Below are 25,459 nucleotides of genomic sequence, written 5' to 3' on the forward strand. Positions count from 1 at the left end.
ATAGGCGGATCATTAAAGCCAACAACAAGCAAAGTCGCGGGCAGAGGCTAATAATATATATTTTTATTATGGAAAAGAATATTTTCTAAAAAGGGCAGTTTTTTGTATTATTACTATGACTGTCAAATACAGTGTCTGCATAGGTTTTGGTGCCTGGCAGATCAAAAAGCTATTGTTGGCTCCACCTTCTTTAACCACTTAGGTGCCATGATTTATATTGATCGCTTCCCTTAAAGAGGACCTTTCACCAACTCTAGTTCTTAGTATCTATTAGGAGCTGCTGGTCCTCTGCCCAGTTGGAATTTTTTTTCTATCCTCCATCATTTCCAAGTAATAAGTGCTGTTAGTTTTGTTGCCGAATATGCTATTTAGGCTATGAACTGTCAGGTGGGTGGTGTGAGGCTGGAGCAGGCAAGGGATGTGATGTAGACCTGCAGTCAGAGGTGGACAGCGTCAAATCTTTGTATCATACCCCTTGTCTACTCCTTCCTGACATCACCCATCTGACAGTAAAGAGCCTAAGTAGTGTACAAGGCACCAAAACAAACTGAGGAAAGTCCTGCATGGAAAAGTATTCTCTCCGCCAGTTTCAATATAAAATTATATAATTATAGTCTATGGGGTCTGTGGGTGTCTGCGAGTAAGTGTTTTTTTTTTTTTTTTTTTTTTTTTAGTAGGCTCTCCGCTTTTTTTTATTGGACCCCAAGGGCAAAGAGTTGAACGCTAGTGTAAACCTGATGCAAGAGTCACGAGATTTCATATGGATTCAATCATCAGCTGGTTTGGCTGAGAGTTGTTCGAAGCATATGGGCTGTCTGAGGGGACGTTCACACTTGCGTCCCTGTACGCCCTGTGTCTGTCCTAAGCCCTGTAGAAACTGGACAGGGGACGACTTCCTGGTGGTCAGTTTTAAAACCCATTCAATGGAATGGATTTTAAAACCAAGCCGCTGGTTTCCATATGTAGCTTCCCCAAATGAATAGGTTTTAAAACTGACCTCCGGGAAGTCGTCCCATATGCAGTTTCTCTGGGGAATAGAACGGAAACCTGGCGGACTGACATAGGGCGCACAAGGGCGCAAGTGTGAACGCCGTCTTACTTTCCAAGCTCATTCTATAGTTCAGTTTTTTCTAAATGTGTTACACTATTCCTTTGTTCTTTTGTGTAGATTTGTCTTTTATTGGCTAAATTTGTGACATTATACCCAATGAAGAGATCCAAGTAGTCTTGCTTTGTACATGATTTATTTCATTTGGCCATTAAACTCTATCTTAATAGCAAGACCCTTATTTTATTTCTTTAGCGCAATGAGATTATCTAAGGCTACCAGGACATCACATTTTCCGCATGCGTTAGGATTGTTCTGTTCATGCCTTTAAAGCTAGACTGAATCTCTGCGGATCCTGTTTCAGCCAAATGGGGTATATGGGTCAGTGGTGTATCTGGCAAAGTGTCATGGCACGGAAACTTCAACAGGAGCTCATTTCAGTTCATGGATCCTTGTTTTTTCAGTTGTATGACAGATCTAGCATGACATATTATAAGCGGTATGAACCTAACCAATGTCAGATCCATTCCGTCCCAGAAAGAGGCATCAAGTCGATTTAGTTCTGCTTAGTGTAAGTTTACATGACTTCACATCCTCAATTGATGGATCTCTATCCAACTCGGTGTATCAGTGCAAAGAACAAGATAAGGTTCTCTCTGGCATCACTAGATTGATGAATGCAGCACAGTCAGAGTCTCAATTATCCCCCCGAGCCCATTTATTTTTTGGATTTGTTATGTGATCTAAGCCTTGGCATTATCACAAGAGGATTTTCTTGACTGGTGTAAAAGATACAAATAGCAGACATTAGCTCTCGATAGTTTGGAATTTTTTGCACGCTTTCTGCATTTATGTGTTTTATGCAGATAAAAATATGAAGTGATACATCTGAACCAAGCACAATTTATTCATCACAATCCAGTTTTCTGAAGTTAAGATATGAGTACAGATTATTTTAAGATAAGGTGTTTGCCCTTCTGAATAAGTATGTGTTATACCGCATATATATTTCTTTGTAAACTTTATTATCTTTTTTTGTTGTGTTTTTTTTTTTTTCTTTTAGGCTGAACAGAGCTTTAGTGAAGAAGAAGAAGAGAAGCTTCAGGCAGCTTTTTCATTGGATAAGCAAAGTCTAAAATTGGTTTTGGAGACCATTTCCTTCATTTTGGAACAGGTATTTGCTCTTCAAAGTAATGAAAGGAATGATTAACTCCTAAGGGACTGTTTACATGGCAGAATCTGTCACTGATTTAGAGGTGGATTCTGCCCCCAAATCATTAGCAGATTTGATTTTTAATTGGAGGCAGAGATTGGAGCAAGATGCTGAAAAGTATACAGGGAGCCTGGGGTCAGAAAATGGAGAAGAAACTGAAATGGATGTCCGCCTCAAATGTCTCTTCATTTTCCAAAGCATGAACGAGTAGAGATGAGCGAGTACTGTTCGGATCAGCCGATCCGAACAGCACGCTCGCATAGAAATGAATGGACGTAACTGGCACGCGGGGGGTTAAGCGGCCAGCCGCCATCAAAGCGGAAGTACCAGGGTGCTGCAAATTCATTTCTATGGAGCGTGCTGTTCGGATCGGCTGATCCGAACAGTACTCGCTCATCTCTATGAACGAGGCCTAAAGGGCTTTTTCAACTATAAATAATTCTCCCCATTCACAGGATAGAAGAGAAGTATCTGATCCGCAAATAGTCTTATTACTGCGAGGCCTTCAAGTTCCCTGTGTGAATGGAGAAGTAGTGCACATGTGTGACCACCATTTTACTTTTCTGGGATTGACAGAGACAGCTGACACCTGGACTCTACTGCTGTATTCACATAGGGGACTCTTCTTGTGATCACTGAGGTCCCAGTATTGTGGACTTCCATTGAACAGACACTTAGTGTTGTAAATTTGAAAACAACTATATACTTTTGTGTTCTGGCCGTGATACATTTTCTAGAATTGCCACAGTTCGGCAGTATCGAATGAGGCTCTGAGTATGGGACAATATACCTACGTTTGTTCTGTACCTGCAGCATCATAAAGCACTATTATGCTGTGAGTTCAGTTCAGTTCAGTTGTGCATGGACTGGGACCTGACCTAGAGAAACGTCATCACTACTCTAGATCGGAACGCCATTTAAAAGGATTATGTCATAAAAAATATGTATCCTCTGTCCATAGGATAGAGGATAAATTACTAATCGCTGGTGGTCCGAATGCTGAGATCCCCACTCTCTTTGAGAATTACACAGATGCACCCCTGCTACTTTATTTCAATAGGAGCACCCCCAATTCTCCGGATCAGTAGAGGTCTTAGTGGTCAGACCCCACCAATCATCAATTTATCATCTATACAATGGATAGAGGAAAAATGTTTTCCTTGGCTTAGCCAGTTGTCTTACAGCCACGAACAGTAGGAGATGAATGGCTGATCTCTCAGGACACAAAAAATGTATTCATGTATATCTCAGTTTTAGCTGTTGTGAGAGACAATAGGATCAAAGGAAAAGAGCAAATATAGGTAGGAATTGCTAGGATTTCTTTCTGTTCATCTTCAGCGGTGTGGATAGTGCGCAGTGCAGTGTATATTATAGTAACATATGGTCATTTGTGTTATTTTGCAGGCCGTGTATCACAATTTAAAAGCTCCAGTTTTTCGCCAGCAGCTGGAGAACATCCATCTTGAGCAGAGCAAGACTGAAGCATTTGCCATTGTCTGGGAAAATGCCGGGCAGGAGACTGTGGAGAAATTCAGACAAAGGACTTTAACTCCAAAAAAGGTAATGATGCCACTGAATATGATGATGACGGTTCTTCATTTTTATTATTCACACTTGGATGTGGATACAAAAGCACCATTTGGTCTATTTAGGACTCACTCCTGGCTTTGAAAAAGGCATTAAAAGCAATGGCAAAATCATGTGTTAGAGCTTGCAGTGCTGCAACTTTAACCAGGGTTATGTTTTCCCTATAAAACCTGTTCCAGAAGGTATTCATAGAACTGGTTGTGTAGATAACTGCAATCTTGGTACCAAGGCTAGTGGGGAAAAAAACAGATAATGAAATATCTTCACTAAAGAAACTGTGTATCTTGTGGAAAGTACATTTTTTACAGTGTGTGTGTGTGTGTGTGTGTCAAATTTACATTTATGCCGGGGGGTTCCACATAGTGTAAACACTGTGATTTGGCCATGGTGTTTTACATTACCTGCAAAGTGAATGGAATATGGGTATAATAGTGCCAGAAAATCCACAGAGGGAAAACTTTTTTTCTGCAGCTTGCGATGTGAGTCCTTAGTCTTAAAGAGAATGCAGTTGCAGTATAGGATCCAGGTGGAGGACAGCGGCATGAATATAGACATCCAAAAATCATGGTAATAGCTTCTGTAATTTACAGTGTTTGCTTCCACGTGTTCCCCTTGGTGCTACTTCTAGTCTTTGCTGCAGGGGGTCCGCTCCTCTGACAGTATAGTCCTTTCTTACGTCCATGTTACTGTAGAGGCTCTGATTCCTATTAGAAAGCCAATTCTTTTGTGATGTTCTGCTTTGAACAGGAGGTCTGAGAACAGGGCCCTATGTCTCTACTACAGCCACTGCTACTAGATAGCAGGGGTGGCCAGAAACCTAGATAATAAGTGTAAACACCAAGAAGGCATATTAAGCAGTCTCTGGCAAACAACGTAATATAGATAAAGCAACATATTAAATAAAGCACTTCAGTTAGCATACGTCTATATATGGATCCTGGAGGTGGGAATATCCCTTAAAATTCTGTACACACAATACACTATTGTGTCGTGCAATATCTGCTTGTATACGCATATGTTAAAGGGGTTATCCACCTTTTAACAGTTAATGACGGACCATTAATTTTAGATTGGTGGGGTCTGACTGTCAGAAACCCCACAGATCTGCTGTTTTCCGGAGTACACATGATGGGTGTTGTATTGCTTTCTTGCTGTATTTTTGGTAGCAGTGGTTATGGCTACTTCAGTGGAGTCCCATTCAAGTCTACAGGACACTGCTGCAATACCCACAGCTATCACTATCAGGAGTAGGGTGAGTGAGCAATGCAGCATCTGGCATTTAAAGAGGACCTTTCATGTCCTCGGCCCCTGCAGTTTTATATACCGCTAGAAAGCCGACAGTGCGCTGTGCCCCTGGTGAAGAGCTATCGGTGCCAATACCTTAGCTCTTCACTGTCAGAAGGACGTTTCTGACAGTCTGTGAGTCCAAGGCGCTCTACTGTCATAGGGGGCATTCCTCACAGCTTAGAGCAGGGGTGCTCACACTTTTTCAGTGTGTGAGCCACTTTGTTAGCTGACCAAGGAAAAGATCTACTAGGGCGGGGCCGGGGCGGACCTGTGGGCGGGGCTGAGGTGGGCTTATGGGCGGGACCGGGTGTTTATGTGGGCGGGGCCAAACAGATCGTGAGAGCAGGAGACGGAGTTCTGTGGCCGCCCAGGGATCCCCGGTGTCTGTTCACAGCGCAGGTTGAGAGTTATCTCTAGACACTGGCAGGCTGGGGCTGCGGCAGCCCCGCCTGCCAGTGTCGGGAGATGACTCAGCTTGCACTGTGAGCAAGCAGACACCGGGGATCCCTGCATCCCACGATCGACCCATACGTCCTTTGCGATCTACCAGTAGATCGCGATCGACGTATTGGGCACCCCTTGCTTAGACTCATCACTTGACGGTAGGAATAGCTACGGTATAGCTCTTCACCAGGGGCACAGAACGGGAAAGCCAATAGTACGCTGAATTCGAATACGCTGGCTTTCTAGTGATATATAAAATCGGAGGTGCCCGAGGACCTGAAAGGTCCTTTTTAAGGAATGACAGGAGCTACACACTTGGGAAATAGCTGACCTGCAGGGGACCTGAAATGTGGATCCTTGTTAATCTATCAATATTTAGAAGGTGGATAAACCCTTTAAGACTTTACAAAGGAGCCAGCAGAGTTTCCTTTTTAGATGTCCCATATTGTTTCCCTGTGTAGGTATATCGCATATAAAATCTCTTTTTCGATTTGTATTTAATTTCCTACATTTACATGGTATTACCGCAGCTCTCAGTTTTCCAGTCAATTTCCTGTATCATCTGTTCGCTTTGAAACCAGGAAGGATTTTTTTTTTCTCTGCTGCTGGCAGATTTCATTCAGGTATCTGGATGGTGACACAGAAGATTTGTGTGCCTTCACTTCCAGACACATCCAGGGTGGACGCTCTGGCTCTTGGAGATGTAATCTCCATTTCCTCAGCTGACAGGGATCAAGCTCCTGTTTGGCAGCTGATTCATACATCAGAATTAGCAGTCTATAGAGCACGTCACTGCTATGCCACATTAAATGGGCAAACCAATAACCGTTTACAGCAGGAAATATGTATACGACACCTTCTTGTTTAGCTATAAACCTAAAGGATCAGAATCATTAACTGTCATGAAGCGTATCCAAGAAAGGTGCGCTCTGATCTGAGTTATGACTTCTCAGGAAATTGCTCTGTGTACATTCTTATAAATGCCGCCTTACAGTTCCCGTCACAGGTTATGTGTTTCTGATAAAAGTTGTTGTCGACTTCCTGAGAGGCTTATAACCATCAGCATGTTACAGGTCTCTTAGTTCTCTGCTATCATTATGATCATATCATCCACCATCTTATGGTCCAGCATTTCCAAAGTACATCCACCTTTTTTTTTTTTTTTGTACCTAAAAGTGTCCATCTTGGTAGATATAAACGGGAGGTGCAGAAGATGTCTAATTAAATTTACAGCAATTGGAGCATAAAGATGGAGCAGAGTCTACCTTTATACCTAATTCATTAAATACACAAATGCAGCAAATGTTAAAGGATTTTCTGGATCCAAATCGATTTGTGGGGGTCTGACACCCAGACCCCATACAGATCAGCTATCACAGCAGCCACTGGATGCAGGAAGCTGCTACTGATTGCAGGGTACATGCAGGCTGCTCCTATACTACCCATCCACTTGTTACTTACAGTACCCGGAGGCTGCTGCAAAAGCTGATCTGAGCAGGATCTGGGTGCGAGACCATCAGTATCAAAAATTGATTTGGGGGCCAGGAAACCCCTGTTAAGTAATGTATAATAAACACTGTTTATTAGACATTACTAAAGCTTTAACATTTTAAAGTAATTTACAATAAACTTTTTTTTAGTAATACACTTTATTAATGAATTCTCATTCTCATATTGTGATACCTCATCAAAGTAACATCCACGTTACTGCTAGGACCCAAGCACAGTAAAGCGTGCCAGATCAGATCAGAGCCCCCGAACGGAATACAAGCGCAATTGCAAGCGCTGTGCTGTCAAAGCGCAAGGACCCCATAGACTATAATGGGGTCCGTGTTTTTGCTGCGCACGAATCATTCATGCGGGCAGTGCGCGGCAAACATTATAGCCTATGGAGTCTGTGTGCTTTGACAGCGCTTGCAGTTGTGCTTGTATTCTGTTGGGGGGTGGTGGTGTCTCGATGCGAACTCCTTCCAGACGGAATACAAACGCTAATGTGAACCAGTGGTAAGGCTCCTTTCAGATTGTGTGTTTTTTTTTTTTTTTTTTTTTTTAAATAAAACATCTTTCTCTTTTTTAAAAAGTGCAATTATAACAAAAAAATAAATAAAAAATGCATCCATTTCCGTCTGCTTTTTTGGACAGGCACAAAAACATAGCATACCATAATTTTGTGTTTGTCTGAAAAAAAATCGGAAACAGGTGCGTTTTTGTTAACAGTGGTTTCTATGTAAATGGATGGCCATCTGTTTGCATCCATTTTTTACATCCGTTCATGGATCTGCCAATCGGATGTTAAAAAAAATCAGATCTGAATAGAGCATAATCTTGTTGTCAACCCATGACAATTCGTCCCTTGTCAAAGTGGATCTGTTTTTTTCAACCTGCTGCCTAATATATCCCACCCAGTCAGGTGATAATCAATGTTATTACCTTCATGAGGTTTTAATGTTCTGGCTGATCAGTGCATTTTTACTGCACTTTTATTGGTAATTTCTCCAAAGACTTATAAAAGCAGTATTTTAGTGACAGATGTTGTCAAGACTCTACAAAAGTAGTGGAAATTACAACTTACTGTAGATATTTTCACAATTGTTGACAGACCTGGCAATGTCTTCATCTTAAGGTCATGTGAAGTATCCACATCTGGTATATCATTTGTCTATAAAGTCTTTGTAGGAAAGCTCGGAATATAGCTGCTCTGTAAATAAATAAGTTAATCTTTTTGCAAATGCTAAAGCGTCTATTCCCAGAGCAATGTTTCAACAAACATAGCCATTAGTCCAAATTTTCCAAAATTTAGATTGTCTAGTCTAAGTTATTCCACCTTTTAGTTGGCTTACTTTGAGATGGAATATACCCTACACACTTTGTGATAATGTGGCGCATGTTTGGCGCAAATTGCTTTTTTTTTTTTTTTTTTAAAGTAGATTGTGAGCCCTATATAGGGGATGGGGGGGGGGGGCAGGGCAGAGATTCCTCGGTCCCACATATTTATAGTAACTCATGCCAGTTTTCTGGATGAGTTATACAGGAAATATATGGCATTTCTGAACGTATATCTCCATTCTGGTGCACAGTCATTTCCTTGATTTATAAAGAGACTGAAGCCTCTTGATGCATTAGTTATGTCTTCTGCCTGTCAGGCCCTTTTATTAAAGGGGTATTCCCATGTCGCATACTCGCCAGTCTTCACTGCTATAAAATCTTTTTTCTTCCTGGTTTCTTGCATCATTTGGTGGGCGGGGTTTCACATGCAACCTGCCGTTTAGCTCCACCCCCAAATTAACGTGTAGCTCCGCCCACTGCATAGCTTGATCCTATGGGGCGGCTGAAGGGCCTGTGATGTCATCAAAGGTCCTTAAACACTATATGCACAATATTGGACTATGAAGTACAGGCAGGAGCAACTCCATTCTGTGTTACATAAAGAGACTGCCTGTCTCTGCCATAATGAACACAATTAAATTAGCTAGCCTGATAACTGGGAGAACAGAAGACGAGTTCAGAAATGAAAGCAGCTCCTCTCCCCTATCTGATAGCAGGACCTAGGTCATGTGGTGTAGACACAGGAATAGCTAGATACACAGGCTGGCTCCCTGCACTTAGCCCCTCCTCCCTCCCCCCTGAGAGCAGGCAGATACATCATTTGACTTTTGAGCAGATAAGTCAGGGCTGTGTCAACAATGAATTGAATAAAGTAAGATAGTGGACAAACAAAGCAGTTTTGCTGAAGCAGTGTATTTAGGAAAAGTCTTACATCCACATTAACAAGCAGTATAGATAGGATCCTTGTGATGGGACAAAATATATTGGAAAGATTTGTTCTTTTGTGTTTTTTTTTTTTCATGTACTCCTGGTATTGGCTTCAAGTATGACTGGACATAAAAAGGAGAGACACTTTCCTTGCTTTGTAGGACAGTCTGTGTTGCATTATACACACTTTTTATATTACAGTACTTTCCTTGGCCATGTTGTATTCGGTTACAGGTGGAGGAAGCGAGCTTTCTCCATTGTCTGCTGTCAATGGTGGATCCTGTGCTGTCTTCCACTAGTTTTGTGATAGGGATTTTACCTTTCACTGTAATCCTGCTTTCTGATAATAAGGCTATGTGTGCATGTGAGAAAACGGCTTGGAAGGCACAACTCGAATATTTGTGTGCTGTCTGCGCCCTTCACAAACCCATACACTTCAATTATTGAGCATGGACTGCAACGTGGACAGCAATAGGACCTGTTCTGAGTTTTGTCTCTGTGTTCATCTTCCTTCTCATGGACCCGTGATGATATATGGTCGTGTGTAAGAAAAGGAGTCTGTGCACGATCTGATAAAAACATGGCTAGCACAGTTACAAAGCACACTACCATGTGCACATGGCCTAAGTGATATGACTGCAGAGCCGGCCCCCAGTGTAAACAGCACAAGCAGGAAAATGATAGGTGTGCAAATATTTTAGGATGTTCACATATAAAATGGAACAGGAACATGTGTAAAATAAAAACCACATGTCATCAATAGACTCTTTTTAACCCTCCGCCTTTCCTCTTCTAAACATAGCCATTATCCTTCATCCCCTGCCCCAAACGGTGATCACAAAGCAGTAACTTAATTAACCTCGTCGCTTGTATCGGGAACTAAAGAGCCTCATTCATCAAAGTCTTACGCCATTGAGGTTAATGATGTTATTGTTGCACAAAGGCTAATCTCTGCTGTGCACAAAATGGCTGTGGCATGTTTATAGCGGTTATATGAATAGGGCACATTCTCTCCCAGGGGTCAAGGGAAGTAGAGTATAATATGTTTTCCCTGAAAGGGGACAGCAGTACTACAGACCGTAATGCATAATGAAACTCCTGTGCTAGCACATCTATGTTATTGAAGATGTGTTATTGCACTGAAGCGATATGAATATTTAGGAATCCATATTGGTCACCTGGCTTGGCATCACTAAAGTTTAGGGTAGCGCACATTCAGGTCATGCACAATGTACTGTCCTCGGCTTCATCAAGCTTGACGGCCCAAAGTACGCTCATAGACTTGACTTTCCCCAAAGTATTATTTATGAAATTCTTAGGGCCCCTAAACCACATCTACCTAAACAACATTATGCCAGTTTAGTGGCCCTGAACCCATTGACAGGTTCCCTTTAAATTGTGGTGTTACACTGGATTACTACTGTTTGAAAATGTCCCTTTACTTAGTGGAAACCTTATTTATTTATTTATTTCTAATGAAAACTCTGTGCAAAAGTTTTAGGCCAGTGTGGAAAACTTCCTCAAAGTAAGAATGCTTTCAGAAATAGAAGTGTTAATAGGTTATTTTTCTCAATTACCAAAAGATCAGGATCAGATGGGGGCCATAGCATCACTTCCAGGATTCCTCCTCTAAAGGTGGCCGCGCCAAATATTGATTTCATTTTAATTTCCCTTTTGCTCATTCAATTTCATATTGTTCGTTGACAAAAATAAACTATTAAAAGCATTCTTAGGGTGCATTCACACTAAGAATACGCTGAGCTGATTCTGAACGTAAAACGCGTTCAGAATCAGCGCGTACAAAGCAGATCCCATTCATTTCAATGGAAGCCGACATACGCGCGTATCACATTGAAACCAATAGGGAAAAAAGCAGCCCATTCATTTCAATGGGGAGCGCACGTATACCGGCTCCCATTGAAATGAATGGGATCTGCTTTGTACGCGCTGATTCTGAACGTGTTTTACGTTCAGAATCAGCTCAGCATATACTCAGTGTGAATGCACCCTTACTTTGCAACATTTTCCCCGCATCTGCCTAAAACTTTGCTCTGGATTATATACTGCTAAGGGCTCGTTCACATCTGCGTCCCGGCCTCTGTTCTGCAGGTTTCCGTTTCCTGCCCGAAACTGGAAACCTGCAGACGGAAATCTGCAGTCATTTTTCAAACCCATTAATTTGAATGGGTTTGAAAAGTGTGCGGCCGTAAGCGTCGGGGAGCGTTTTGTGTGGCAAAACAGTTTTTTTTTTTTTTAAATGTAGATTGTGAGCCCCACATTGAGCTCACAATGTACATGTTTCCCTATCAGTATGTCTTTGGAATATGGGATGGAAATCCACGCAAACACGGGGAGAACATACAAACTCCTTGCAGATGGTTTTTTGCCCTTGGCGGGATTTGAACACCAGGACTCGAGCACTGCAAGGCTGCAGTGCTAACCACTGAGCCACCGTGTGGCCCCCTTTTTTTTTTTTTTTTTTTTTTTTAACCGGACCCAGAGTCGGACATGCAGGACTTTTTGTCCGGTTTTAAAAAAAACGGTTTCGCCGCGGAGCGCTCAAAACACTCACCAGCGCTCACGGCCAGACTCGGTCTGACAGTTTCCGTCTCCTCATAACGGAGACCCGAACGCTGGTGTGAACCCAGCATCAGATGATGTGTATTTGGTTTCTTAAACCAATTTTTTTGCTTAACTTTCTCTTGTACCCCATAGGGCACATTAACATAATGGAGGGGGATCCTGATCATGATTCATTCATTTTAGCCATACCTGACTATTACCCTGACTTTAGATTCCTTACTGGATTGTCTATATTAATTCTTGCATGACCATACATCAGCTTACAGAGTTTGTCTTTGGGTCAATACTACTTAATACACTACCGTACAGCAGCTTACAGTGGTGTCTATGGGTCTGTGCTACTTAAGGGGGTTTTCCAGACAAAAAAAAAAAAAAATGTTAGTGCTATTAATGGATTACTAAGTGCACCCAAATACCCTTAGCAGTGTTTTGACTGATTTCTGGGTTTCTCTGGGAGCTCCTGGCATCCCTTGCATTCGTACATGTTGTATCTTCCTTTGCTTTTATCCTACAACTACCATGATGCATTGCATGAGCTGACTCGCACTACCTTCCTCTCACTCCCAACCTCCTGCCTCTCTCTCATTCCCCCTCCATGTCTCCCTAGCTATCCCACCCACTACCAGTCCTTCCCAACTAACTAACTAACTCGGTCCACCACCCCACCCCATCATACTTACCTGTCTTTCTGTTCAGATCTTCTGGGCATAGGCGATGATATCCTTCTTTGGGGATTGCTCCTCCTCTACTTTGAAGTCTACCGGCGCCTGCCCAATAGAGCATTGTGCTGTAGCCGACACTCCATCTCTAATGTGCAGCCGTGGGTTCCTCCCACTTACAGGGGTGTCAATGGTTCTACACTACTTCATGTACCATCATACAGTAGCTTACTCCTGTGTCTGTAGGTCTGCATTTATTCATGTACTACCATACAGCAGCGCACAGGGGTGTCTGTAGATTAGTACTACTTCATGTACCACCATGCAACAGTCTACAGGGGGTGTCGGTGGGTCTGCACTAGTTTATATTGTAACATATAGTAACTTATAGGGGTGTCTGTGATCTGCACTACTTCATGCACCACCTTACAGCAGCCTACACGGGTCTCTGTAGGTCTGCACTACTTCACATACCACCGTACAAGTTAGTGTATACAACTTTTATTCCTAGTATGGTAAAATCCCAACATCATTGCAAACAAAGGCCTCTGAGAAGGTCGGCATGATGTTAAAGGGAGCGCCCTCCATTGGGTTGCATGAATGAGGCTCTGTCTTCTTGGAAGATAGACTTGCACATACTCAGTGAGCGCCCTCTATTGGTGTGCATGACTGAGGCACTGACTTCCTAATTACATCATGGAAGTCAGATTTGCATATTCTTCCCATAGTGTATTTTGTAGCATTATATTATATAAGTAGCTCAGCGGGTAACATGAAAGATGCTGATCCACTGTGGGAGGTGAAGGTTATGATAACCTATGATGAATGCTGTTTTCATTGGACTTGTATAAAAATATAATTCCCTAGTGATTATTGTGTCCTCTTAACTAATTATAGTAATATATCCTGCGGTAAGATTAATTCTAGAGTTATAAACAGCACCAAAATACATTACATAAGCCCGGCTACAGACACGTCTCACTATGGATTAAAGTAAGGGCGTCTTATATTAAGAGCAGTGAATGGAAATCAATAACTCGTATACAAAGACCGCTTTCACATAGGGCAGATTTAGATGTCTTTTTTTATATTAAATAAATCAAACCCAGGAGTTCATCCAAAAAGGTATCAAAAATTACATCAAACTACTCTGTGTGAATTTGTCCTAAGGCACATTTCAAAATACGGGTGAATATCTGATCACCTGAATGAACAGCATTATAAGGGTCAGTTCACATGTGAACCGTCCGCACAGGTTTTGACACAGAGAGAGATGCGGTGAGCCGCGTCTCTTTCTGGTCAAAATCCGCTTGCCGTGACCATCGTGGTCGCGGTTTTCCCCTCCTATGTCGGCTCAAATGAATGAGCCGACATAGGAGGGTGCTGCCCTAGGCGGAAGCCGCGATCCAGCGCGCCGCGACTTCTGCCTGAAGAAAGGACATGTCGCTTCTTTTCTCCGCTAGCAGCAGCCCGCCGCTAGCGGAAAAAAGAAGCCCGGCGGTCTGCATAGACCACCATTGTAAGGGGCGGATTTTGGCACATGGTCATCATACATTGTTTCATTGTCAATGTCAACACCAGTGCTAAGTTTGGAAATGTGACAATTCACAATAAATCCTAGTGATTGGTGGGGGTCCCACATTCGGGATATCCGCTTATCAGGTGTTTGAATGAGCCGCAGCTCTGATGTACACTGTGGCCCCCTTTATTTTGATGATGTCACAGTCATCAGTCACATGGTACTGCAACAACTCAGACCCATTCAAATGAACAGGGATGAGCAGCAATACCAAGCACTGTCTCTGCAATATGTACAGCCCTGTGATTGGTACTGGGTAGAAATGAGCGAGTACTGTTTGAATCAGCCGATCCGAACAGCACGCTCGCCTAGAAATGAATGGACGTAGCCGGCACGCGGGGGGTTAAGCGGCCGGCCACCGTCAAAGCGGAAGTACCAGGTGCATCCATTCATTTCTATGGAGCATGCTGTTCGGATCGGCTGATCCGAACAGTACTCGCTCATCTCTAGTACTGGGTAAAGAGGCTCTAGTGCTCACTAAAACACTGCGGCCTTTTCAACCAGCTGATCTGTGGGGATCCACCAATCAGATACTGGTGACCTGTCCTAAAGATAGATCATCAATGTAGAAGTCCCAGAAAATCCATTTAGGCTGAAGCGCCACGTTGCAAAAAAACGCAGCGTTATACAATACCTGCAGAATGGATTGGATTCTGGCTAATCCCATCCACATATTGTAGGAAAAAATCAGCAGCGAAAAAACTGCATTTTCAAAAATGCATCAAGTCAATTATACCCGTGGAAACACAGGAATTTTCCAGATAAGTATACAAAGGCAGAAAGTCCGCAGTGGAAAACTCTGCAATATTGCAATGATAAAATACTGTGCAAAAAACCGCCATGTGTTTCTACTGCATTTTTTTTTTTGCATCGTTTTTTTACCTCGCTTCACAACGCGGTTCCTTAGCTCTAGGTTCAGAGCCTATTTTGTGGGACTGCAGCTTTTTTTTGTTGCAGATTTTGCTGCGGTTTTTTGAGCCAAAGCCAGGAGTGACTTGAGTAGAAGGTAGAAGTATAAGTACTTGATATATTTTTCCCATTCTTTTTGTGGTCATTCTTGACTTTGATTTAAAAAACAGCAGCAAAATCTGCAACAAAAAAGATGCATTGCTGCATTGTGGGGCCTCAGTCTGTTTTTCATGCTATGGAAAAAAAAGCAGAGTTTTACAATACTAGCAACGTGAATTAGATTCTGGCTAATCCTATCCATAGATTGCAGAAAAAAAATCTACTGTGACAAAGCTGCTTTTTCCCAATAGGTTAAATTAGGGTAAAAAAAATCTGCAGTGAAAATTCAGAAACGCATTGGAAAAAAACACAATGAGTTTCCGCGCTATGTATTTTTTTTCTGCAGGGGGAAGTAAAATGTTGCAGATCTTGCTACATTTGTTGAGCCAAGAGTGGTTCCAGAAGGAATGGGAAATATAAAGGAATCACTTATATGTCTGCAAAATGTTCTTCTTGTATTGGCTCAATGAGCTGCAGCAAAACATGCTGCAAAAGAGCAGCTTTTCTGAAACATATGGCCTAACCTTTCAGGACCTATGAAAAATCTCATCTGTACATCACCCAAACCAGGGTACCTGGACTCCTTGCATCATGGTGGTATACGGTGTTAGAAGTCCCCGCCTGATAGATTCTCTGGCCCAGATTCCCCTGTGTTCATGGGACCTAATTTTTTTTTTAAAATAAAGAATAGGCAGTATATTCTGCAGCACTTCACAATTCACAGGATACAGACCAAACATGACATAGATTATCAATTTATAATAAATTATTAACAGTTTTGGCGGGAATAGTGAATTCACTGCTCATAGGAGCTTACAGTCTAAGGCTCCATTCACACAGAGTAACATTGGCGTTTTTTGTGCTTATTTTGTGCTTATTTTGGCACATAGCGCCGCGTAAACGCCACATTTGCGCCGTTCAACGCCACCGCAAAATAGCGCGGCGCAAACGCGGCGTATACGCGGCGCTATATGCCAAAATAAGCACAAAAAACGCCAACGTTACTCTGTGTGAATGGAGCCTAAGATAGTGACACAGCCATCTGAATATTCCCTTAGGATATGTGAAATTGACCTGTGCTTGCAATTTGGTAGATTCTGTATGAAACTGGGGGCAAAGAATGCAGGTTGAGTATGGCCCCATATCAGCATATACATAACCATTCCATACACATACCTCCCAACCGTCCCGATTTCCGCGGGACAGTCACGATTTGGGTGACATGTCCCGCGGTCCCGGTTGGAGGGAGGTATGTCCCGATTTCAACTCAGATCTGCGTCGAACACATATGCGGTTGAAGGAAGGAGCTGACACATGTCAGCTCCTCGCTTCGCCACTGCGCGCCTCTCTGGAAGACACATGCGGCTGAAGGAAGGAGCTGACACAGGTCAGCTCCTCGCTTCGCCGCTGCGTGTCTCTCTCGCTGACACATATGCGGCTGAAGCGAGGAGCTGACCTGTGTCAGCTCCTTCCTTCAGCCGCATGTGTCAGCGAGAGAGGCGCGCAGAGAGCGGCGGAGGAGAAGGTAAGTTTAATGTGGAGGTGGAACGTGAATCTGGGGGCAGATGAAGGACTAAACAGCATGACACTGGGGGCAGAGATGGGGGGACATGACACTGGGGGCAGAGATGTGGGGACATGAATCTGGGGGCAGAGATGGAGAGGACATGAATCTGGGGGCAGAGATAGGGGACATGAAACTGGGGGCAGATGTCCCTCTTTCAGTTCTTCAAAAGTTGGGAGGTATGCATACATATTGCTATATACAGTCTATCTATCTAGTTTATATCTCCACAATATAATAAATATATTACTTCCCATACTCCATTTTAATCAGTGTCCTGTCTATAAAGACTCTTGTGCAGCTGTTGGCCTTGAGGACTCCTACATGCATGCATTAAAATTAAGGGTGCGTCTGCATTCATGCTTATCATGGCTGTTAAATATCCACCATAAGCAGACATGTGAATGAGCCTAACAACTAAATTGCATGGTCAGTAATGAGAGCAAGCCTGTAACTGGTTAATGTTTGGTGAAAGCACCTGTGACCCCCAGCAGGGTGCAGTGAAGACCACGTTGGAAAAAACTGCTTGCACTTTAAGGGTGCATTCACACTGAGTAAACGCTAGCTTATTCTGAACGTAAAACACGTTCAGAATAAGCGGCGTCTAAAGCAGCTCCATTCATTTCTATGGGAGCGGGGATACGAGCGCTCCCCATAGAAATGAATGGGCTGCTTCTTTCACTCCGTGCAGTCCCATTGAAGTGAATGGGGAGTGCCGGCGTGTACGCTCCGGCATGAGCAGAGCTTGCCGTATACGCCGGCACTCCCCATTCACTTCAATGGGACTGCACGGAGTGAAAGAAGCAGCCCATTCATTTCTATGGGGAGCGCTCGTATCCCCGCTCCCATAGAAATGAATGGAGCTGCTTCAGACGCCGCTTATTCTGAACGTGTTTTACGTTCAGAATAAGCTAGCGTTTACTCAGTGTGAATTCACCCTAAGACTAAGTGTATGCTCCCATGACGGAAAAGGTGGCGGAAACCTTTTCCTCCGTGTGAACTTTCTGCGTGGCTAGCCACAACGGGATGCTAATGCAGCATCAGCATTCCGTCGTGGCATCCCGCTCCTGATTAGGCCTGAATGAATGGGCCTAAACAGGAGCGTGTCTCGAGCCGCAGAATCCGCGGTAAGATGGGCCTGTCACTTCTTTTTTCCACTACTAGTCACTGGGAGCTAGTTTTCCAGGTGGATTTTGAGGCGATTTCCTCGTCAAAATCCATCTGCAAATAACTCTGCGTGAACATATCCTAAGGTTTTTTTTTTTCTTGTTTTGGTTTTTTTTTTATTAGCAAAGTCAGGAGTGAATTTATTTACTTATATTTCCCATTTGCAATTAAAAATGCTGCTTTTCTGTAAAGTGGGGCCTTAGACTAAGGCTACAACTCTAAGTTTGCATCCAAATAGAAAAGGTCATATAGAACTGCATCTGTGCCTAATAACTCCCTGCACATAGACCTTCCATCTGATGGATATTATAGGCTATTTAGTTTTTGTGGTTATGAGAAGACATGTCCATGTAAATCTAAGCATTAGTGACATGTATGGACTTTGTAGATCTGGAACATTTGCAATTTCGATGCAACATTGTATGAAGACATCCTTGAGTGCGGGTGTACAGTTTTGCAATTTACCAGGTGTCTCTTTTAAGAAAATATATGGGTATTTTGATGGTGATTTTTTTTTTTTTATTATTATTATGTTGTTTTTTTTGAAGTAGTATGTACCTTCTCATGGCAACAAAAGAGTTAACTCCATACAGTCCTCTCTTCTCAGAACAGATAAGGCCCCTCCTCATAACTTCTCATTAAAGGTGTTATCCAAGACTGACATCTAATGACCTATCCTTAGGATAGGTCATTAATTTGAGCTTGGTGGGGGGTGCGACACCCAGGGCCCATGCTGTTCAGCTATTTTTACCACAATGTACGGAGGTGGAATCAGATGGCCTTCTTGTTAATGTGTGTGACAGATATTATTGTTGGACCATTAGGGTCTGTTCACTTGGGGCAGTAGTGATACAGTTGAAAGCACAGTAGGAAAGCCACAGATCTGTTTTTCTGCCATTTTGACTTTGATCGTAGTTCTAGAACATCTACAGCAAGAACAGGCATGGATTTCCCAGCAAATTGCAGTTTGTATGGAAACCAATATCGGGGGGGTAGAAAATTTTCCCTACCTTCTCCTTTAAAGGGAATGTGTCATCCAAACAGGCCATTTTTTATACCAGTTATTTATGAGAAAGTTTTAACAAATTTTTCAGATCACTATCTCTATTTTAAAAGAGTACAATCTCCTACAATTTTCTCTGTGGCCACTAAAACCTAATAGCAGCCTCACATTTGCTAATTTTCAGGTATTTTCATTTCAGCACCCGCTGATATAGTTGATATCTGTGGTTGTGGCAGGAGGTGAGTATTTGTTGGGTAAAACCTAGCGAGATTCGTGTCGCCGATATTCTCCAGGTTTGGACAGCAGTTTTGTTCGAACATGTCCAATCCGGAACCTCCCTTAATATATTCTGGAGTCTCTTTAGACCATAGGATAGTAAGCAGAGGCCCAGTAGAGGTGAGCAAACATAACATAACAGTGTTAGGGTATGTTCACACGGTGGAATTTGCATTCATTTATATTCTGCGTGGCTAGCTGGAACAGGATATTGGTGCACTGTACCGGCATCCCGTTGCGGCATTCCTCTCCAGATTAGGCCCGAAGAATGGGTCTAATCAGGAGGGAGCTTCGCGCTGCGGACGCCGTGGCTGGGTCAGCTCTGGAATCCGTGGCAAGATAGGACAGCTCGCTTCTTTTTTCCGCTACTAGCTATACTTCAATGGGAGCCGTTTTTGGAGGCGGATTTAGAGACAGATTGCGCGTCAAAGTCCACTCCAAAAAACTGTGTGTGAACATACCCTTCTTCATCTCCCCTGGGCTCTGGTCCATCCTCTTTGGGCTTCTTCTAGCCACCTGAATAACATCAGGCGTGATGTGGGTCACACAAGTGTAATGACACACAGACAAAAGTGATGCTGACGTTATGCTGAAGAGTATAATGGTAGTTTTTGGGTGGTGAACCACAAAAATTTTGTGTTTGGTCCAAAAATTTGTATCAAGAACTCAATCAGTCAGCCCAATGTGGAGGGGCCACTATGGGACATTATACTGTGTGGAGGGGCCACTATGGGACATTATACTGCATTGGGGCTGGTATGGAATATTATTCTGTCATGGGATTCTTTGGCATGAAGGGGAGCCCACATTTTCTGAACTGCCTTGGGCCCATGGTATCCTTACTACTTCCCTGTATGTCAAAGCTTATCCACTTTCCCTCCCTTCACAGAGCATGTCTAGAAAACTTTCCCATAGACCTCAATGAGTCAGCTGGCAGGCGTGCCTTGTTTTCCAAAAAAATCCCCAAACCTTCCAATGTGACTATAAAAGAGTTCTCCATTGTCGCATAATTCAAGACTGCTTCATGAGTTTGTCAACATTGAGCTTCAGTGATGACACTTGACATAAAAGCTGTCTTTGTGAGTGCCACCCCTCTGACGCTGGTGTAAGTGTCCTATGTGACCGTCCTTGTGTAGTGCTACCCCTCTGACGCTGGTGTAAGTGTCCTATGTGACCGTCCTTGTGTAGTGCCACCCTTGTGACGCTGGTGTAAGTGTCCTATGTGATCGTCCTTGTGTAGTGCCACCCCTCTGACATTGGTGTAAGTGTCCTATGTGACCGTCCTTGTGTAGTGCTACCCCTCTGACGCTGGTGTAAGTGTCCTATGTGACCGTCCTTGTGTAGTGCCACCCTTGTGACGCTGGTGTAAGTGTCCTATGTGATTGTCCTTGTGTAGTGCCACCCCTCTGACATTGGTGTAAGTGTCCTATGTGACCGTCCTTGTGTAGTGCTACCCCTCTGACGCTGGTGTAAGTGTCCTATGTGACCGTCCTTGTGTAGTGCCACCCTTGTGACGCTGGTGTAAGTGTCCTATGTGATCGTCCTTGTGTAGTGCCACCCCTCTGACATTGGTGTAAGTGTCCTATGTGACTGTCCTTGTGTAGTGCCACCCTTGTGACGCTGGTTTAAGTGTCCTATGTGACCCCCGTTCACTGTTGAGAGCTCGTACAGTAATGCCTCGTGTCACTGTAGTTTATACTTTAGAGATTTCTAAATACTCACTTAATATCTGAGAACAAATTCTCTTCTCAGGTCTCATCCTGTCTGCCTTGCTGCACGAATGAGTGCACACTGTTACATCTTGACATTAAATCCATCCTGAAATGAAAGGTCTTTCTCCTTTCCGCATTGCAATGCAATTTAAACCCTAAGGGAAACCTGTACGTCCGCACACGGGAGCTTCTCTCCTGGCAACACTGTCTGCTAGAGCCGCCTGTCAGTGAAGACCCGCTCACACGGTTTCAATCAATGGAAGAGAATATAAAATTGTGTCTCTCAAAGTCCGTGTAATACATCAAGTCTTGTTCTCTTCCTCAAAGCTTTAATGAGCTCCTGGATGTTGCAGCCGAGCATGAACTGATGAATTGCCTGGGCGATAAAAAGTCTGGTTTTATATTGTTGTGATTTATTCATGCAAACTGTAAATATATGAATCACGGTATAAAGCCTGACTACTACAGAAGGAGGGTAATAAAACTCCCCGCGCACGCCTCGCTTCTCTTGGTGAAAGTCCCGCTATTTCGGACTTACCTGCATGATATAGTGGGGACCCCATCATAATTATGGGTCTACTGGTGACAGCAGCTGACAGGACATGATGGCTCTTGTAAAAAAAATATTTGCTGGAGGAACTGGACATCTGCTCTGTAAAATCACATGATATACTGTAGTCAACACCTATAATTCCTAGAATATTTAAAGAGAATCTGTCACCACCATTATGTTGTGTTTCTTAAATTTTAGTGCGGCATCTTTATGTCTGTCTGCTGTGAAGTTTTTGTGCAGTTTAGTAGTTTTAGCACTTGCATTGAAGTGAGAGCAAAGAGTTCTTTGTATTCATGAACTGCGGGCAGACCCCTGCTCTCCAGGTGCTGATTGATGTCCTTCTCCCTATTACTGTACATAGGGAGCAGGCTGTCAGTCAGATGCTAGAAGGCGGAACTAGCCTGCAGTTTGTGAGTATGCAGGAATATGGAGTTTGTGCATATCATTAAGAGGACTCCAAGGGCTTTAGGCTGGTCTTACACGGCCGTAATGTAAGTCCGCAAATGGTCTGCAATTGAGGGTTTTCAATTGCGGACCATTTGCAGACACATTATATTCAATGTGGTCTCTTACACCACCGCATATTTTATCTGTGGTGTGGCCGGGCCGCAATTGTGGTCCGCAATTTATAGGACATGTGCGTAATGGCTGTGAATTGCGGCACTGCACGGACTCACCCATAGAACTCTATGATCAGCAACTTGTGGACCGTACATTCAATACGTTTGTGTAAGACCAGCCTTAGTGTGGTACAAGCAACTGATAAACTGTGCAAATCTATTCAGCAAGCAGACAGAAGAAAAGCAGCATAGCATATAATGGCCATGATGGCTCAGACATTGTTTTCTCCTAGATAAGATGAGCCATTGTCCATAAGGACTGAGAGCAGATTACTACACTGCATTGGCAGATACCCCTATAGGCCAGATGGAGCTTGATGTGCTTTCCTAGCTTTGCAGCTTGTGGGTGACTTATATATAATTGCATAGTATAGTGATATGTACCAGGAAGATATCCCAGTGCGTAAAACAAATGTGATGTATACCAAGCGCCATTAACTACTGCCACAGTAATGTGATATCTATTATAGCAACATAGTCACTAATGGTTTTGGTGATATTTCAGCTTTAGTGATATCATTAAGGAGGTTATTTTTTTTTTTTTAAACCAACTCCCCCAGGTATATTCAACTGTGTTGCAGAGCACATTGCAGTGATAAAAAGCACATTGCAGTGATAAATATTTTTGTTTTGTGTGTCACTTTTGTAGTTTTGGGATAAAACAGCGTTGGCATTTTATGCAAATAAGGAAGTTGGTGCACTGGGAACAAGGCTTCCACTCCGTATTTATAAAAAGGGTAGCAACACCTGAATATCCTTTTTAAAGGCTAGTCAGGCATATGAATATCAAAAAACACGTTATTTCAATGATAGAGTCCCTGTAAGCAGCAAGAGCAGTGCTCCCAGGGCTGAAGGCCCAAACTGCCTCATTTACATAAGACTGCAACGTTGTTTTTCTCCAAGTCTACAAAAGTATGTATTTTGTATGCTTGGGGTAGACGGTAAACATCAGGTATACAATATGCCTTAAAATATTACACTTCTTTACAGCACCATTGGAAATGCCATTAATATGTTTTGTTTTTTTTTTCTCGAGAAGACTTTCTACAAGGTTTTGGGTTCTGTCTGTGGAATATTTTTCCATTCATCCAGAAAAACATTTGTGAGGTCTGAGACTGATGTTGACCGAGAGGACCTTGGTTGCAGTCTGCATTATGTGGTGTATGATAGGCTTTAGGTCTGGGCTCTGTGCAAGCCAGTCAAGTTCTTCCACAACAAACTCACCCAACCTTACCTTTGTGAATGTTTCTGTGTGCAGTAGATGCAGTCATATGGAAACAGAAAAGCCTAACTTATGTATCTGTTGGTTTCTGGCCTGGTACCAACACTGGATCACCTGCACCCAGCTCCTGAGTCATTTCTCCTCCACCCTACCCTCCTTTCCTGTTCACTTCTAGTTACATGTATAATGAAGGCTAGCGGAATAAATCAATATATTAGTACAGGTAACTAGCAGTGAGCATGGAAGAGGAGGGAGCAGGAGGAGCCGGGCGCTGGTTCTGATTGGTTTGTACCTGCCCGAAAACCCATACTCTGTCACAAATAGAACCACAAATGTTTGAAGTATGTATGAAAATACTCCTTTAAAAGAGTTTATCCTATACACATCTCCATATTGATGGAGTATAGCATTCAGTATATTATTCCCCACTGTTATGTATGAGTGTGATTGAGTCGGGGACATTCAGAAGTACAGTAGGGCCCCATGGAGTGGTATGGGTGTTGTTTTAATGCTCTCTGTAGTAGAATTACCTATAGTAGTACAGTATATCCTGCTTTATTATAATGCACGTGTCCTTTAAATTAATTAAAGATAATATATGGATTGGCCCTTTTCTATTTTTGCACATGTATAATTTGGGGCTTAAATTAGCACAGAAGTCCTGGTCTCCTAAGGAAATGAATGGAAATGAGGCGCGTTCTGTTGCTGTTTCCTTCTACTTGTCAGTCAGTGGCATCCTCTTGTCACTTGTTATATTTCACCTCCTACTCTGCATCTCTAAATTGCGTATTTCCACAAATAGAAATTAAGACACAATTGTGGCTGGTTCTGATAAAGTGATGATAAGGTGCTGGGAGGAATCTATATTAGGACAGTAAAGTAATGCTGATATTTAGCAGCATGGAGCAGTGTTATACAGCTCATCAGAATGAATGCATTAGCTCTTAAAATTGCTTCTTATGTCGCTGCTTTACTTATGCTTGGCTATAATCTGTTCTCTTCACATCAGTCTGGAAAGGGTTTCTTTCTGGTCTTTATTTTTACTGCATGCACTGACAAGGTTGTGGTCAGTACACAGTACTAGCCCATATGACTGCCATGTGACTGCTATCATTGAGCTTAGGTTTCTGTGTAATATGGTGGTCAGCTTGCTTAACGTATTAAAGAAAGTTCAAGATCACTGATATAAACGATTGTAAGCGCCCCCCACCAAATATAAATGTCCCCTTAGTGGACCCCACATAATATAAATGTCCCCTTAGTCGCCCCACTCAGTATAATATCCCCTCAGTGGCCCCCGCATCATATAATGTCCCCTCAAAGCCCCCATATTGTATAGTCCCCTGCGGGGGACACTGAAGGGACATTAAGCTTTGAGAAGTCACCAAGGTGGAATTAGACTGTGCGGGGGAGATATTATACTATGTGAGACCACTTGGGGACATTATAATGGAGCATCATCATTGTGTGTTATATAGTTAAGGGCACTATTACTTTGTTAAGGCACAAAGGGACTTTTTAGGAATGGGTGGGGTCAAGGGGGACAAAAGGCAGGGTTAGGGATGAGACCTAACACACAAAAATAAATTGCAGCGGTTCAACTTGTTCACTTGTATGTCTTAAATCAGTGGTTGAGGAAGAACATAGGGAACTGTTTTACTGTGCCCACCAATGTCCTAAAATGTTGACCACGCAAAGCTATAACAACATTCTGCTAACACCAAGAGCATTGCTACTAATACCTTATCCAAAAAACATGAAGATGAGGTCCTTGGGCTTATATGGTTTGATCAAAGTGGTAACAACCTCTTTTAGATGATACTGTACACTGTAATGACTCTACTCTCTCTGGGCTTTGACTTTCAATGAATTAAAGGTAATGTGGTAGGGGTTGTGCGTCGAATTAGGGCTCACAGTGGATCAGTATCTCTCCTGTAAATGGAGCGGACTAGCCCCCTCGAAAGGAAGGCAATAAGCAGCGCTCGCCCAGGTGGATAAATATAGACATTTATTCACACATTATTAGTGCGAATAAAGGTCTATATTAATCCATCTGGGCGAGCGCTGCTTATTGCCTTCCTTTCGAGGGGGCTGGTCCGCTTCTGATGTTGTTGCCCTGACGTATTATCCAGCTGCTGCCCTGTCTACCTGTGACATACCTGTGATATACCCCAGAGGTTG

General features: G+C 42.9%; 1 protein-coding gene across 2 annotated transcripts in view; it reads left to right on the forward strand.

Moving 5' to 3' along the window:
• The window catches only part of COMMD10 (COMM domain containing 10), a 344,658-nt gene that overhangs the window by 15,819 nt on the left and 303,380 nt on the right, over positions 1-25,459 (forward strand). For both annotated transcript variants that reach the window (XR_012715648.1, XM_075272265.1), the window contains exons 3-4: positions 2,112-2,222; positions 3,666-3,821. Coding sequence is in view for 1 of the 2 variants with exons in the window: in XM_075272265.1 (XP_075128366.1) it covers positions 2,112-2,222; positions 3,666-3,821 (267 nt within the window). In the remaining variant the exon portion in view is untranslated. The remainder of the gene's footprint in view (positions 1-2,111; positions 2,223-3,665; positions 3,822-25,459) is intronic.

The sequence above is a fragment of the Leptodactylus fuscus genome, chromosome 1 (assembly GCF_031893055.1).
Source record: "Leptodactylus fuscus isolate aLepFus1 chromosome 1, aLepFus1.hap2, whole genome shotgun sequence".
In the NCBI taxonomy this organism is placed as follows: Eukaryota; Metazoa; Chordata; class Amphibia; order Anura; family Leptodactylidae; genus Leptodactylus; species Leptodactylus fuscus.